Consider the following 17,742-nt stretch of genomic DNA (forward strand, 5'->3'; position numbering starts at 1 on the left):
CTGGTTTCTCCACCGTGGACTCTGCCCCTACTCTGTTGGCCACTCTGAAAACAACCCAGATTATCACCAGTCACCTGACACCACTTCCAGTCACCTCATATTTGACCCCCAACAGAAATCACTTATGACTCCACGTCAACACTCCCACAACACTCAGCAGACACACCTGACCACTCGGAAGCCAATCAACAGACACTATTCTGCTAAGACGAGAAACAACTCCTTGCCTCACACTCAACAGCCACCAAGCCTCATAATTCCAAACTCACCAGGCTACACACCTATAAGAAGTCAGCAATGTATATTACTACACCACACCACTGTACCACGTTACTATACCTCTACATGACAACAACAACCGCCATTCGCCACGAAGTGGCGGTGACGTCACCACGATGCTTGTGCCAGGCTATGTGCACCTTGAGGCTATGTGAAGTGTCGAACGCCCGCTGGCAGGTCACGGGGCAGACCCAGATGCTTTCCTTTGACTTCCTGCAGGCCGTTGCTAGGGAGGTCGTTGCTCGGGAGGCCGTTGCTAGGGATGCTGAGGGTCGCTGGCCCTCGAGATCTCTCCCTGCTGTGTTCTGACTGCAGGGGTTCCGCCGCTCCCCGACCCCTCGCTGTTGTGCGGACCGCCGCTGCCGCCGCTGGGCTCATCACTCACGGGGCAGGGACTGTCGCCTGACGGTTCCCCTCCCTGGGTCGCCCCACCTCGGGTTCGCGAGAGAGGCATGGCTCGTTGCCGGCTCCCGTACGCCTGTTAACACTGCGTTGCCTCTCCTTCAATCAAACGCGACACCTCCCCTCCCCCAGCCCCGCGCAGCACTCACACGCTGTGAGCGTACGTACACACAGCACCGCGCGCGTTCACACTCTCTCTCCTTCAATCAAACGCGACACCCCCCCTCACACAGCCCCACGCAGCATTCACACGCGGTGAGCATACGTACACACAGCACCGCGCGCGTTTACACTCTCATCGAAACCACACGAGGCTACGATTAGTTATTAATTATTTATTACCGGCTGACTGCGATTCGCTTTTAAGTCAGTAAGGACCGACAAGGCAGGCCTACACTATCGCCCGAGGGTCTGTACCTGATTTATCTAGTTTGATGGACTCTAAGCGGTGTGGGTTTCCCTAGACTCAATCCCAACACTCTCTCTCCAGTTACTCACAGTTAGACGCTCCTGTCGGCTTGTCCTCGCAGCATGTCGACACGTCGCACGGACGTTCGAGTGGCTGGACTCGGGAGTTGACGGCCCGGGAGCTGACTTGAGAAGAACTAACTCATGCCTCCTTCACCCCTCTCTTTATCCCCCTCACCTCACAAGGGGTGCCGCTCCTCTGGCCAATCAGAGCGCTTCACCTGTCTTCTCGCTGGCTTCGGGCGGTTACAATCCAGTTAGCGCAACGGATTGCGTCGTCTCATCGAACAGTGGGCGGGGCCCCGTTTTCCCGCCGTTGGTTTGTGGATTGGAGCCCGTTTTCCTGCCGTTGGTTTGTGGATTGCGGACCCCTGCCTGCCTTGTCGATATGTGTGTGTGGGGGGTGCATTTCAACCGTGGTGGCTGGACAACCCCCGCCGTGACCATGCAATCTCAACCCGGGTCACAGCGCCGCGGTGCGAACCAGCATCGGGGGATGTCGCCCAATTCCCTGCCCGCAGGAAACCGTGAAGATTATCCCTATGAGGGCTTTCGGGTAAAAACCTGCCGGCCAGAAGACCTCCCCTCGGAGCTCTATGTAGAAAAATGTGTGAGGGTGTTTTTATGTGGGGGGCGGTGGGGGGGAAGCGGGGTCGGCCCCGTCGCTTGGTGGTGGCGAGGTCGTAGATGGGGCGCCCGCCGAGCGGCTTCCCGGCGGTGGCATCACAATGCCGTTGCCGAGGGGCGCCGTCGCTAGGCTTGACGGTTGGTCTGGCTTTGGCTACCTGGACCAACCATCACCTAGTGTGGTGTTGGTACCGGGGTACACACACGCCAAACCAGCTAACTTGTAATACTTACCGGTGAGAGCGAGTGTATCATCCCGGGCCAGACCTCTTGGGGGGAGGGAGGCTGCGGGGCGTGTGGGGGTTCACAAAGCACCGCCCTAGGGGAGAGTGGTACAAACCTGTTCTGGGCGGTTGTGTAAGGGATGCCAAGGGCCTCCTGAGGGGAGGGGGCTGGGAGGCTCGTGTGATCCCACAGAACCCCGCCCCTCAGGGGGAAATCGTATATAAGTGGGTCCCGGAGAGCAGAGCTCAGTTCGTCTCAGCCCAAAACGAAGAACCAGTGAAGACTGAAGGCCAGCTAGCGGGACCCTGGAACTCCTCTGACTCGCTGCCCTTCTGAGGGCCGGGCAGAGCAAGCCAGAGGTGCGACCCCCAGAGCAGCGAGGCCCGATGTCCTTGTGAGGGCCGGGCTTGTGTGGCTGAGGGTCGGGACCTGTGCCGAAGCTGGACCAGGAGCTAGCCTCCATATGAGGAAGGTCTAGGATAGAGGGAAGTAGGGAGTTAATGTGGAGCGTTAACTGGGGAACACTTCCCCTGACTAGACCGGGTGAAGAGGCCGATACCTCTTCGAGTGTTAGTCGTTACTCTGCTGTATTGAAGTTATCTGTAATAAATACGTGTTGCCTCCATCAACCATCTCCATCGTCACAATCTCATTACACTAGCAAGGGCTGACCATAGTAAATGGTGTGGCTTGGGGCCTCACCTAGGTCAACTCCGCCTCAAATGTGTACTTGGTACGGTGTGTACAAACATCGCCACTGGCGTGGTGCTGGCTACCCACCCGCTCCCAAAGGCCCCGGAACCACGAATGCGCTGGGGGGGCAGGTGACGCGGCCTCGTGACCAGAACGGGCCACGCGGATTGGCTGCCCCTGTAATTCAAATAATGCGGCGCCAGTGGCGGTTGCCGTCTCGGTGACCGCGCCCGAAAGCCACGCGGTGACGGTCACGTGCGGGCGTTTGTAATATGCAGGAAGCCTCCCATTGGTGGAGCGCCGAGTGGGGGGAAGAAGCCGGCTTCCCATTGGTGGACACAGCCAGTGTTTTGAAACGTCATCGCGCACGCCGCGGTGACGTCACCACACACGCCGCCGTCATCACGCACGCCGCGGCGACGTCACCACGGCTCACCATGGCGGCAGAGGAGGCGGAGCTAACTACTTGCACTGCTGTTGGCTCCCAGCATTCACCAAAGATCCCCCGTGTAGCCTCCACAGACTGTTGGGGCAAGTGGTGTTAGCGAGTAGCACCTACAAAGACAAAGATCCCCCGTGTAGCCTCCACAGACTGTTGGGGCAAGTGGTGTTAGCCAGTAGCACCTACAAAGACAAAGATCCCCGTGTAGCCTCCACAGACTGTTGGGGCAAGTGGTGTTAGCGAGTAGCACCTACAAAGACAAAGATCCCCCGTGTAGCCTCCACAGACTGTTGGGGCAAGTGGTGTTAGCGAGTAGCACCTACAAAGACAAAGATCCCCCGTGTAGCCTTAACAGACTGTTGGGGCAAGTGGTGTTAGCGAGTAGCACCTACAAAGATCCCCCGTGTAGCCTCCACAGACTGTTGGGGCAAGTGGTGATAGCGAGTAGCACCTGTGAAGACCGGCACGACACACGAGGGGGGTGGGTGACCAGCACCCCATTGTCGATGATGTTTACACACCGCACCAGGTACTCGTTTGAGGCTGAGTCGACCTAGGGGAGGCCCAGATAATCGTCACCGGTGTAGGCCGTGAGCGGGAATCGAACTCGGGTCGCCAGGTTCGCAGGGCAGCGAGCGACTACCGCTCCCCAACATTCAACAAACCCCGCACTGACCAGCGTGGTGAAGTATGATTCTAGATTTGAAGCTTTCGTGACTGCAAGGATTCATATTCTTAGGTTTTTTTCGGTAAAGTCACGTAGGTAAAAATTTTAAATTAATAAAAGTAAAATAAATAAAGATGTTATTAACCATGCAAAACAGAGTTAACTACACATATTTGGACCATCTTATTTGACAGGCACTATTCTTCAGTTACCGTATAGTTTCTTCTTTTTTCACACACTGGTTTTCCTACTTTAAGTTTGACCACACATATTTGGCAAATCTAGAATTAATCCCAGCAACGTAGCAAAGTGCTGTTTCATCTACATTACAAAGGCTCAGTCCCATTCACAGCAGCCACACCTTTACATCAGCCGCACCTTAACAACTCTTAGAACCTCCCAGTTCAACCAGTCTACACAACAAAGACTCATTCCTGGCAGTGGTTTCAGCCGCACCACCTCTACATAACAAAAGGCTGAGTCCCATTTACGCGCACCTATCCATCAGCCGCACCTTAACAACTCTTGGAACCTCCGAGTTCAAGCAGTCTACACAACAAAGGCTCATTCCTAACAGCGTGCTTCAGCCGCACCGAACCTCACAATAATAATATCCAGGGCCTACCTTGGCTCCTCCCACCCTCAACCAGAATATATACAAGGACTGTTTTCTTGGAATTTCTCTTACTTGATACAGCTATCGTGCTGTGACGGTTCCACCTGAAGACGGAAGCTTGTGTTGCCTCTGAAACGTCGTGATTTTTATTTTATTTTTTATTTTACTTTTATTAATTAGTTTTTTTTACCTACGTGACATTACCGAAAAAACCTAAGAATATGGTGAAGTATGGTCAAGTCACCCGCTCCACCTCGCACTGTGCAGTGGGTTGACCAAATGTCGTGGCCATGGAGCTTGCGTGATTAACACTCTACCGGAATGGGAATTGTTCATTGGATGTTTGCATGGATGCCTCAGGAGAATTGCTGCAAGAGTGAATGTAGGAAGGCGCGTGTTGAGCAGTGGCAATGTTGCCGAGGCGATTCTAATGGATTCTTGGTACACCGAACATGCCTTACGATGTGTATTCATCACGCTATTGATATTTAGTACCCCAATGGCTACAATGGATTAACGCCATTTATTAATATGCAAAACCCTCATTGAGTCTCAAGGCTCAATGGATCCCGCAATGGGAAGTTGCTGCAATAGGTTGTTTGGCCAAATCCCATGAATGAGGGGTTATGTGTAAGCAAAGCAGCCGTACCTGCAGCCAGCTCTCCACGCATGCGAGGGCTCAAGAGACCTGGATTCAGCTCATTTGCAAGAGCGACTTGGGTCATTGGTCTGGCAGAAAGGGGGCGATGACTGCTCCTGCTTTGTGTAATCCCAATTGGGCACATTTGTACCCTGAGGTAACACTCAAAGGTCCGAACGGTTGCGTTCACAAACTATTTGCTGAGCAGTATTTCATCTGCTGGACATCGCACAGTCCAATGGGTGTGGGAATGTCCACAGATCTCTGTGTTATAACCAAGCGCTGGGCTTTGAGGCGAAAACGCGACCCGTCTATCACAAATGATAGCTCAACGAAGTGGCTTATCATGTGGAAATGTACTGCAGCCAATTGCTCTCAACGCATGTTTCTAAATGTGGAAGGAGAAACTGGAGGACCCTGAGACAAATCCACGCGACCACGGAGGGAACACGCAGAGGGTCGCCTGTATAGCTCCAAATGAGTTATCTTTAAGCTACAGGTGACAGGTGCAGGCCTTATGAAACAAACAATATCATGAAATAATAGAATATCGTAGACTGGAGGAAAAGAACGAACAACATGGGAAGTACCATTGTTTGAGAAAGTATCGGGGGGTGTTATGTGTGATGGATGAGGTGACAGTGACAGATGGAGTGACAATGGGGTAGAGAAACGGAGCAAGAGTTTTTGGGTGGGAAATCAGCAGCAGCAGTCCGCCCCACCGGTCCGAGACATGGGGCGCTCTTCATGCATGGGGAGGTCACCCCGATGGTGGAACTCGGCTCCCTGGCCAAGCGGCACGGTGCGTCGATATTCGTTCACGAGTGCAACGCTGATGGTGCATTAGAGGGGGGAAGAAGGCTAGAGGCATTCATCAAGCAGTGGAGAGACCCTGGCTGATACGGATTGTGCATTGGAGGGAGAGCAGGCTAGAGGCGGCATTCATCCAGCAGTAGATGTGTTGCATGCACTCACAGAATCAAGTTTAAGATGAAAACGGACATCGGAATCCAATGTTCTTCATTAATGTAAAAACGGGCATAAGAATATACTTTTTTAAATACCTGGTTAATCGTTATTTGCCGGTTAATCGCTGCGTGGATTCATTGACAATCGATCCGTGGATTGAGTAGTCACGTGACATGCCCCCTTTATTTTATCGGCTAATATCTGCAAGATCGGCGATTCGATCGCAGCCTGCTTTTATTGTAGCACGGCGCTCACGGCTGAACTGCCAAATGCACAGTAGCGCAGCCAGATCGGTACTTGGGTCAGTCGCCGGAACATTTATGATACAATTCAAGAAATAATCGTTCGCTTTTCACACTCCTCTTTGATATTGCTTTACAAAAAACAATCAACCGGTCGATTGTTTTTGCCTCCACGTGGCAACTTGATTTGATTGGCTCTGTCGGGTGGTGGAGGGTTCTAGTTAAAAAAAACAACCGGCATTCTATCTAGTGATCGAACCCAAAATAAACTAATTGTTGAATCGTGTGGGTAGTGAAAGCCTACGCATAAAATTAGCCAGTAGTTGCATATATTTTGAATAATTCGTTGAGAACTATTATCTGTGAGTGTGGAATGAGGGGTGGACCTCACGGACCCCATCTGTAATCATAGCAATGAAGTATCCACCAGGAGGGGACAGACCCTACTTCCAAAGCGTGGCTGGCGTGCCACCACATGGCACACCATCTTCATAATCGCCACATCACCACCATGAATTCCATGAGCCCAAACTCCATGATGCTGCTGCACTCATCACTTGCATTGCCAGCTCACCACATCCACCTCAACGTTCTCTACTCCGTTAGAAAATACGGACACTGACATGTTTAAGAAACAAAACCAGTCCCAACAATGACATCAACAGAAATGAAAAGACCAAAGCAGACGGCAAAGCAGACGGTGGCCGATGTATGATTTACAGCACGCATCAAGTGCGCTTTTTTATTTAAGTTTGATCGTTTTAAAGATCAACGTTCAGCGTAAAGTAAAAAATATCTTGCATGTTTTAACACTGTCGATGGGCTGTGAAATGGACTATTGGAACAAGCGCAGCCCGCCACCTCTGCTGATCCCCCAGCCGATGTCCAAATACCCATTTTTGTTTTCCCCTGCAACATCCGAACAGAGCCAGTGTGGAGCCCTCACGGTACTATGGGTGGTTTTCCACTGGCCTTTTGCCGTGCAGAGCGAAGTAAACCGTGCTATGCTGGCCTCACAATACATCCGACTCGGGGGGGGGGGGGGGGGGGGGGGACAGACGGTGGACAGACGGTGTCACTGTAAGTCCCTTCGACTCGTTCATTGCGTGCGACGCCAGCCAACAAGCACAGCGAGGACAAAGCATCGCTAAACGCGTCCCGACTTGTCCGTTGCGTGCTACGTCGGTGGCGTGGCATGGCACAGCTCCTTCCAGTGGAAAAAACACCCTGGCGCCACCAGAGGCGTGCCGGGCTGGCTCGCCATGGCCCCCCCGGGCGCGGCTCAGTTGTGCAGTGGGGGGAAAAAAAGAAAAGGTAGAGTTTTACCGCCATTGTCCCACACCGTTGAGCAACAGCAATCGCGGCACAGGCATTTTGTTGAAAATGAGTGTTAGTGACGGCAGCCAACATGTCGGGAGGGGGTGGCGGGCCGGGGGGAAGCAATCGTGAAGCGTCCATTAGGAGCCATGCACCTGAAAGAGCAGCAACAGCGCGGGCACGCGTCTATAATCCCCACCGGCCCTACACGCCGAGAACGCTGGAAAACCCAAGCGGCAAAAAACTGAAAAGACCGTACAGTGGGAATGGGGAGGATAGGGCAAAGCAGCTTGGAGGTTGGGATCGTTTGCTAACCAAACGCCAACCCTAATACCCCAACTAGCCACGAGTAGCAGCCCTCGAGGACTGAACCTAAACCTCGTGACTAACCCCCACCTCCGGTAAGGCTTCGACAGGCCCACTTTTTGATGTTAGTCGCGTTTCGGTTTTGGTGTTCGGAGCGCATGGCACTGAGTGGTCGTTTAGTGACAATCGTGGGAGGGGGGTGGGTGGGAACGAGCAAGCAGCTGATTCAATCGCAAAGGCTCCATTGATCAAGCGCCATTTCTCACAACCCTCGGCCACGGCAAACATGGGAACTCTTGTCTGGGCAAAGGTGGAGTGAACTTGTTGAAGGGATGACCCAAACAAAAAGGCCCACGTGAAGTTCACGCAATTTTCTCGAACGTAAGCCGAAAAAGTAAAAAAAAGACAAACGCGGTCGTAATCGCCCAGACGCACCGCCAGGCTGCTGCGTGGCCTGGGCCATCTGAAACAAGGCGCTTCGACCCCGCAGTTTCGTCGGCGAGAAAGATAACTCGCAAGCGACTTTCTCGGCAACGAAATGCACTGATGATGTAATCGCAGTGATGCGTTTAAAAGCGTACAACAGAAATGTCGTCGTCGGATGTCGGTCGCGTGTTTGCTCCAAAAGTAACATTATAACATGGCGGGCTAGGAAGGGGTGTCTACTAAACCGCCATTTATTTTGCGGGTTGCCAAATCCCTTAACGCGCCACCGCGGGGGTATCAAATCATGGCAACGTGGCCGGTGAGCTCAAAATTCGTTAAAATGCATAAATGCATTCACAAACCCTGGCTCCCAGAGGAAAGGAACGCAAACCCCCAATAATCCCTTCCCAGCACTTGGAGCAATCCCCATAATGCACTGCGGATCACGACGACGCCATCGCCAGTTGCCCTGCTTTAGGATAACGCCCCGTCGTAGTGAAACGCACCATTGCAGCCATTCATAATTGGTTTTAGGGCTGGTGGGGTGGGGGGTGGGACGATGCTGCAATGGGTGGTGCGTTAAAGGGCACGACGTAATAGTGTAAGGCAACAAGGGGACAAACGGCTGCAGTTGGGGAAAAGGGTTGCGATGTCATTCGGAGTGGTGATACTTCTCAGGAGTGTGCCAACGTTTGGTTCTCGCCACCCCCTTTCAATCCTGGTTAATTCACCGTACGGCAGTCTCCTTTGCTGTGCCACACAATTTTTATCGTTGGTATCAATGCAAACTCGTAGCGCGCAGACATTTCCACCGGTCAGTATCAACAGGATGCGTCAAAACTTTAACGAGACTGTCATTACACCTTCTCCACTCCGGCTCTCGATTCGAGGTCACAATTCTATTCAAGAATATTTTTTTTAATGCGGTGAATGTGTCACCACTGGCTGCAAGTAAATTCCTACACGGCCATGGCGCGCATGAAAGAATCGACAAGTCGATCCGTCGTGACTTTCGGAGCCAGATATAAAGAACCCCTGTGAGATGAGCTCTCGACCCAACATCGATTCATTTCAAAGACCATGGAAAACGTTGGCACTGCTAAAGCCTCACGAAGTCTTGTGGCTACTGGACTATCAATGCGCAAAGCTTCCACGTCCGTTAAAGTGACCTCTGTACGAGTTCAGCTCCTTGAATCGCCTCTCTGAACTCCGTAAGCTGTGCCGTTTAGTTTAACAAGCTTTAAATATTTTTTTTTCTCTCCTCACAGTGTCGGATATTGTTTTAGTTTACTCTCAAGTATCTTCCCGAGCGGGTAGTGTCTGCAACCCTAAGGGCGGTCGACACAACAAAACGAAGAGATGGGGCACACGTAGGGTCGAGGCGTCTGTCAAGGCACCCGGTGCAATAGCACCCCCCCCACCGCCACATCCTCGCCAGAATGCGGAAAGAGGAAAAAAACAAACGCGTCTCCCAGAGGTCTTTTTCCCACTGCAAAACCGAGCTGTGCCACGCCGGGGCCGGGCCAGCCCCGCTGCAGCTCAGACGAGGCACCAAGTTTGAGCTTTTCCTCACTGCAGAAGCCGAGCCGAGCCAAGCCATCGATGTTGCGCGCGATCATACGAGTTGAGGCACGTACACGAGTCGGTGACGGTGGAGTCCTGCACTAACGTCACGCGCAGAATTATCCAGCCCCCTGGCCCTGCTCAGACCCCACCGACCCCACCAACCCCGCACGCCCCCCCCCCCCCCCCCCCCCGAGCCAGATCCCGTCTGGCATATGAAAAGGTTTGGTTCTGGCTCAGCACGACAAATAGCCAGTGGAACATCGCCAGTACCGCAACGGACTCCGCATGCTTGCTCGGCTCGGTTGTGGCAGTGGGAAAAAAAATGGGTACCAGAGACCATAGATTTTCATAATTTCCGATTCTGCATCCACATGTACGCACACCAAAGGCCCCTCCTCCACCAGCCCGGCCCAGCCGCCCACCCCCGTTCGTGTCAAGAGCTGTGGCTCTCTGGGAACAGCAACAGTGAAAAAAGAACAAAGACTGGTAAAAGGTGGCGGGGAGATGGGAAGTTAAGTGCCAGAGGTGGGGGTTAGACGTGGTGGTGGGATCCACGTTGAATGGTTTAGTTAGGGTTAGGATCAGGGGCTGGTTCGTTAATTTTGTTTATGGTTAAGGTGCGGTTGGATAGTGTGGTGAGAGTTGTGACTCAGGCTAATGTTAGGGGGCTGGTTGTCCAGTTAGTTAGATATAAATGTAGATCTATGGTTTTTGCTGGCTAGTCTTTCAGCGTGAGGCGGTTGGGCAGTATGGATTGGCTACCGTGGTTAAGGATAGAGCTTATTACTGGTAAGGGGACTGGTTGGCTCATTGATTAGTTTTAAGTTTAGTTCGTGTTGGTTGTAGGGGCTAGTTATATAGTTAAGTTTTGGTGTAGGGCCAATAATGTGGTTGGCTAGGTTTTGAAGGTGAGGGGAACAGTGCTGTTGGTGTTGTTAGGGTTTGGAATAGAGAGAATGCTAGTGACTGGATGTCTGGTTTGTAAGGATTGGAGCGAGTATGTTGCTTGGCAAGTCAGCTAGTGCATTGGGGGTGGGGGGGGGTTAGATAAGGGCAGATTGGTTCGTGTGCTCCCCTTACAATCAATTGACCCCTCCAACTGCCCAGTACTGCAGTGATTTTCACTTCTTGTTCGCTCTTCTCTTAGCACACAGAGCACAGAGTGGGGGGGGGGGGTGAACAGCCATCACGAGACGCGACGATGGGGGGCGACAACGCCAGCCCAACCTCCCGGGTCCCCCGACGCACACCGGCCAGCCTGCAGCACACACGCAGTCCCACCACCGACCTGCGACCCCTGGTGCGCGCAACCCTGGATCTGCTCAATCCCTCCCGTTCTGCTGTCCAATCTGGCTGCGTTGTCACAGCGATCGCTGGGCTGGGAAGGCCGCACGACGACCCGGGTCGTCTCACACGTCACCATTCAGTCTCTCCGATTAGTTTTTTCTTCGTTTCATTCATTACAGGCTTATTAATTTTTTTTATTTTCCATTTATTCTGCACCAAAAACGCCGGCCGCAATTTTTAACTCACCGACATCCAGTACGTTGTGTTTTTATCACTTTTTTTAAAATCTAATTTAGGCAATCTATTTTTTTTTTGTACAGAATAAGCGACGCCGATATACTGTTGTTAGAAAGTGAGCCCCCCCACCTCTCTCTTCCGACCCCATCGCCACACGTTCCCTGTTCCCCAATCCCTCCCTCCCGCTTAACACCCCCCCCCCCCTTGGCACCCCCCTCCCCCCCACCCCAAAGACCAGATGGGCCATGGCTCTGGCCGCTACTCGCCGAGCACGGCGAACTGATTGCCGAGCTCCAGGTCGACGCCCTTGGCGCGCTGGCCGTCCTCGCGCGCCCGCCCGCGGTGCTTCACCGTCTCGAACGTCTTCTCCAGCTCCTTTTCCCTGCAGCGACGCAGACATTGACGGGGAGACGAGACAGACCGCAAGATTATAGAAGGGGGACACGGAAAGATAAGATGGGGAGAAAGACAGCGCTATAGACAGGGAGACGGACAACGCTATAGAGATGGAAAGGGGGAGAGGGCGAGGACGGGGAGAGACTCACCTCTTCGTCTCCACCATGGCGGCCGCCTGCAGAGAGGGGAACTGCGACTCGCTCGTGATCTCAGGGGGCTTCTGGGGTCCCCGGCGAGGGGTTGCCGCTGAGCCCGAGCGAGCACCCGGGGGGCGGTAGACACCCCCCACGACCCCCTTCACGTCCAGCGCCTCGGCCGCTAGCTTCGCTGCTTCGGCAAGGGAGGTGGGGGGGGGCAGCAGGAAATTATTTCATTATAACATATTTTTTACCAGGTAAGGCCCACTGAGCTACGTAGCTTCTTTTTCAGAAGCGACTTGGTTATCCACAAATGATAGCTCACCAAGTGGATTATCACCATCACGTGGAAATGTATTGCAGCAGCCAAATATTCTTAAACGCGTGATGTTCATTCTAAATGTGGAGGGGAAAAACTCCAAATATACAGGCATCAGGGTTAGCATAGAACCCATGTCCTCCTGTATAACAGGCGAGGTAGTTAACATCTTCTAGCCACCGCGAATGGATGGACAGACAGCTCAAACACACGGGTGCTTGCGTACCGGCGGGGGCAGTGGGCTGCGCCTGGCCGCCCTGCCGGCTCCACACTCCGGAGGAGCGCTCGCTATCGCGCGCCGTGCCCTCCCCGTCGCTGTCCTTGTCCTCCTTGCCCTCGAGGCCGCCCTCCTCCTCCACGTTCTCCTCGCTGCCGCACGGGGAAGGAGGGGGGACACGCACCGTCAAGAGGTCATCACAAACAGCGCCGTGGTAATCGGCCATCATCATCATTCCTCACGACACGTCCAACCCAAGCCCACATTTGTCTCAACAGTTCGAATGATGTCTTCAGGAGAAGACAAAGTGCACACCAGAGGAGCAGGGTTCTTGTGGAGCGCAAAAGCCGAAGAATCATTATTGGGATACAGACCAGATCACTTCATCCCCAAATCTGTCTGTTGCCTGATGATGCAAGTTGTAATTACTGGCGAAACCTCATACTCGAATTGTAAATGTTGTGAGTTTACTCTCCAACACACCGCTGTGTTGTACTAGTAACGAATTGGCATGTTTTGTTTATGAGACAAACCTTACTAAATGGCTGTATCGGGTGGTGGCGGGTTTAATGACACATTATATATATTTACGCAATCTCACCCAAAAACCTCTATTATGGGCACTTCACCCCCATTTATCTCCCCCATTCCTGTCCATCGAATTTCTGCCAGTCCTAGGCTATCGTCGCCTGTATTTTTCCACATCCTTTTCTGTGCAGCTCTAACAACCCTGTTGCCCTCGGTATTCTCACATTCCGTGTCCCTACTTGCGATCTTCCGATTCGCCATTCTCAACCTCTTCGTCGCTTCAGGAAATTTGGCTGCTTTGTTGTCGTCGCTGCAGCTGCCGCTGCTGCTTTCTGGTGGTTACATTTTTCGACCCGATCCCGGTTTCTCAATTTGGAGATGCGAACCTTGTTGACCTGGACGTGTTTATGTTAATTTCCCAGCGCGGCATTTAAAACTATGTGGAACGTTTCTTAAATCCCGGCCCCCCCCCCCCCACCACGGCCTCTGCCCAGCCAGCAGTACAAACGGGAACACCGCTGTCGGCGACATGAACGGTTATTAATTTGCCAATAACACCTATAGAGGACCGCAGAGCTTGGGCAGCCGGATTCGAACCGTGAACCTCCCTCTGCTACAGGCGGTGATCGCACGACCACTGCGTCGCCATCACCACCAACCTGGCCATGTCCGTACCGTGACCAGACTATTTAACGATCTGCTATGGCACTAATTAGACTAAACTATTTTTATTTTCCGAGGTAAGGCTCACGGAGCTGTATAGCTCATTTTTCAAAAGCGACCTGGCCACAAATGATAGCCCCACGAAGTGGCTCATCATGTGGAAATATCTAGCAGCCAAATACTCTAAGCACGTGACATTTATTCTAAACGTGGATGGAAAAACCAGAGGACCCTGGAAAAAAAGCCACGCGACCACTGGGAGAGGCATGCAAACCAAATATACAGCGGGCGTCAGGGTTGGGATAGAACCCACTAGCTCCTGCATACCAGACAAGGGAGTTAAATATCTCTTCGTAACCGTGGCGCCCTCTGGCCACCATGACCTAGGCAACAGAGGTGTCCGTTGCATCGAGGGCGAGGACTGGTGGGCAGAGGTCACGTGAGAGGCGAGGGCTCGGCAAGCACGCTCACCTGATCTGCAGCGCTTGTATCCTGAGGCCACTGTAGTCGGCTTCCTTCTGCTCAAACTCCTTCCACTCCTCTTCCTCCTGCAAAGATGGCGGTCACGCCGCAGGTTTGTTACAGGCAGCGTCATCCCAGCGGTTCCAAGCAAAGACTGTTGGGGCAAGTGCCATGAGCGGCCACCTATGGAGGCCGGTGCAATTCCCCATGCCCCTCCCCCCACCCACGAGGGCCGTTTGTCCACCCTGGCACTGTCGACTTGTCCACCACGATTAAGTCTACGATTGGCTGGCAAGAGGTCGCGTGCGGTGGAATTAAAGTGCGGGTAGTATTCCCATCTCTTCCAAGATGTGTGGTCAGCATGGAAGGGTAAATCAAATATCCTTTCGAGAGAGAGGGTCTTGACGTCTATAGTAGGAGGCCAATCCGCTAGCAGTGGTGAGAGCAAGTCATTGCATGTCTGCGCCTTTTTCCTTCCTCTTTGAATGCCGAGTCTGCGTCAAACCCTCTCTGCCGTTCAATCGCCATTTGAAAAAAGTGACGACGGGAATACAAAAAAAAGAACCATGCTGGCTAGGCCACGTGGTCATCAAGCTCCAAACCTCGTGCCGGCAAGAGAGGCCAGCCAGGGTCAACTCCACCCCGCCACACACTGGGGGTTGGGTGTAATGGATAGTGTGGGAATTTGACCCCACAAGGCCTACCTACGGCGGTGGTTCGCAATCTTTTTGGAACGGTGTACCCCCCCCCCCCCCACAAATCAAGGTTAAAGGGTGTGGAGTGTAGGGTGTAGGGTGTGGAGTGGAGGGTGTAGGTTGAAGAGTATGTAGTAGAGGGTGTAGGGTGAAGGGTGTGGAGTGTCGGGTGTAGGGTGAAGGGTGTGGAGTGGAGGGTGTAGGAAGGGTGTGGAGTGGAGGGTGTAGGTTGGAGGGTGTGCAGTGGAGGGTGTAGGTTTAAGGGTGTGGAGTGGAGGGTGTAGGGTGTGGAGTGTAGGGTGTAGGTTGTAGGGTGTGGAGTGTAGGGTGTAGGTTGAAGGGAGTGGAGTGTAGGGTGTGGAGTGTAGGGTGTAGGTAGAAGGGTGTGGAGTGGAGGTTGAATGCAAGATGCTGGGCTGTGTGCGATGTAGGAGGCTGCAGGGTTGCAAGCTGTAGAGCAGGGGGAGGGGGGAGCCCCGTGTCAACCATTTCGCAAGAGCACACTCTCCGTATTCCCACAACCATCACTAATACCACTACCACCATCACCACTATCACCACCACAATAATTACCACTATCATCACCACCACCATCACCACTTTCACCACCACCACAACAATTACCACTATCACGACCACTATTACCATCACAACTATCAATACCACAACTATCACCACCGCTACCATCATCACAATTACCATCACCATGAGTACCGCCACTATTAATAAATATTGTGACGGTGGTGGAAATGGTAATAGTCGTGGTGATGGTGGTCATGGTGATGGTAATTGTAGTGGTTGATGGTAGTGGTCTTCGTAACAGTCGTGGAGATGGTAATAGTGGTTATGATGGTTATATTGGTAGAGATTATAACAGTAGTGGTGATGGTGGTGGTAAAAGTCGTGGTGATAGTACTGACGGTGGTAGTGGAGTTGGTGTTGATTGTGATAGTGGCGATTAGTGGTGGTAACAGTAATTGCGGGAGTAGTGGTTGTGTTAATGGTAGTAATAGCATTGGAGGTTGTGGTGATGGTTATAGTGGCGATGCTGGTGTTAGCAATGTGAAAGGTAATAGTGGTGGTGGTGAGTGGCGGTAATAGTAGCTGGGGGGTGAATATTCCTCGAGCGAGGGTGACGGTGTTGGTGGTAACAGTGATTGTGGTGGCGCTAATTACGGTGGCATTAGTAAGGGTAGCGGTGATGGTAATCGCGATGGTGATGATGACGAGGGGTTTTTATTTTAATTTCCCCACCACTCAATGGATGACGCCGGCCAGGGCCTCGGCACAAGCACAAGGGCCCCGCGTGGCACCCCTCCCGATCACGACGTGCGGCGCGGCTGGCGCGGTGGCGATGAACGTCCCATGGACATGGTGGGTGGCTCTAATCCGCAGCGGCGACGGTAATGATGGTGGCGACGTCTGATGACAAGGGCCGGAGTAACATCCCAACCACCACCACCACCACGCTACTGCCAATGGACACCGGTTAATGTTTGCGCGAGCGATTATAAAGATGGTGATGATCGTGGTGGATATGGTAACAGCTGTGGCGATGATGATGGTGGTGGTGGTGACGATGACGACGAGGATTGACGAATGTGGCGCCTCGCGTCACCTTGACCGCGGCGCTATCCGCGTTCTCCGAGCCGCGCTGCGCCTTCTCCCGCTCCCGCTTCGGCTTCTTGACGGAGGCCGAGGCCGCGGCCTGCCCTCCACCCGAAGCCCCCGCGTTGCCTGGAGCGGCCCCGCCGGCCGAGCTCGCACCTCCGGCGGCAACAGCCGCGCCGCCCGCAGTGGCCGAGACCGAGGGAGCGACGGCGATGGCAGCCGCCGCGACCGGCGGCGCCGCCGGAGTCGGGGCCGCCGCCGCCGCTGCGGCCGAGGGCCCGACGGAAGAAGCCGAAGAGGAGACGGGGGCGCCCTCGTTGCCGCCCTTGCGGCCGCGGTCTTTCTTCTTCTTCTTGTCGCGCTTGGCGAAGAAGTCATCCAGACTCTTGTCCTCTCCGTCCGCCATGCTGCCCGGTAGGCATGAAGCGATTACTTCGATTCAATTGCGCCACGCCTCGAGTCGACTAATAGCGAATCGATTCCCGTGGGAGTGGTTGCATGACGCGGGTTGGGGGGGGGGAGTGGGAATCGATTGATAGCGATTGCGCGTGAATCGATCCTTTACGATTCCTACTCTTGACTTTTTTTTGTCTCGAAAGTCTCGAGTGGAGTTTATCGACGCTTTGGTTTACAGCCCCTGCAGAACCAGCAGTGGAAATTCCACATTCCTATGGCAGGGGCGAGTATTTACATAGGACAACAACCGCTGTTGATCCGGACAACTTTGTATTTATTTTATCGACCCCCCTCCCGAAAGGAGTGATGATGGCCTGAGTCAAGCACCCGGCCTCCACCCGGTTTTGTGTCAACTCCACGTGTTTAATGACCACGTGTTTTAGTCCATCAGTCCGTTGTTTTGCCAGACCAATATATGCAGCAGAACTTGAGGCGAGCAAACTGGAGCAGTTTCGACCTCGTGGGTCTCATCAGCAAGTCACGCCAAACCAAGCTGCCGAGTTGCCAGATGTCTCGTGGCAAGGTCGTGCCATGTAACCCATGGGACGCCGTTGTATCGAGTTGACAGACCGAACAAATGACCCAACGCATGCCGTGTCTGTAACAACACTGGTATTCAAAGGGAATATATAATTGGGGACGTTTCGGGCGATGCCAATTCTTCACAACACACAGGCCAGAAAGGTGGAGATCAGAGACAACATAAACAACACAACGAAGATAACCGACAGAGCACACTTAACACGGTGCCAGGCAGTTCGTGTGTGTATGGGACAGCAGACGCAAGTACAGGCGATCTGTACAGAGACCACAGTGCCAATAGCGGTGCACGTGAGGCAAGGCAGTGGT

The 17,742-nt window shown here is 53.3% G+C and overlaps 1 protein-coding gene across 4 annotated transcripts; it reads right to left on the reverse strand.

Annotated features, from left to right (window-relative positions):
* Positions 1–11,633: 11,633 nt before the first annotated feature.
* CDV3 (CDV3 homolog) lies at positions 11,634–16,906 on the reverse strand. 4 transcript variants are annotated; one of them, XM_078619363.1, is made up of 5 exons: positions 16,445–16,906; positions 14,141–14,214; positions 12,488–12,630; positions 11,955–12,135; positions 11,634–11,791 (listed from the first exon to the last, which is right to left on the reverse strand). In XM_078619363.1, exons 1-5 carry the CDS (start codon positions 16,841–16,843, stop codon positions 11,668–11,670), a joined length of 921 nt encoding a protein of 306 aa, XP_078475489.1. In that variant the 5' UTR covers positions 16,844–16,906; the 3' UTR covers positions 11,634–11,667. The 4 variants fall into 4 exon arrangements, with proteins under 4 accessions (XP_078475489.1, XP_078475490.1, XP_078475487.1 ...); XM_078619364.1 differs by having other exon boundaries at positions 11,955–12,132; positions 16,445–16,903; XM_078619361.1 differs by having other exon boundaries at positions 14,141–14,217; positions 16,445–16,902.
* Positions 16,907–17,742: the final 836 nt, after the last annotated feature.

This window comes from Lampetra planeri, chromosome 62 (genome assembly GCF_965212315.1).
Source record: "Lampetra planeri chromosome 62, kcLamPlan1.2.h2, whole genome shotgun sequence".
Classification (NCBI taxonomy): domain Eukaryota; kingdom Metazoa; phylum Chordata; class Hyperoartia; order Petromyzontiformes; family Petromyzontidae; genus Lampetra; species Lampetra planeri.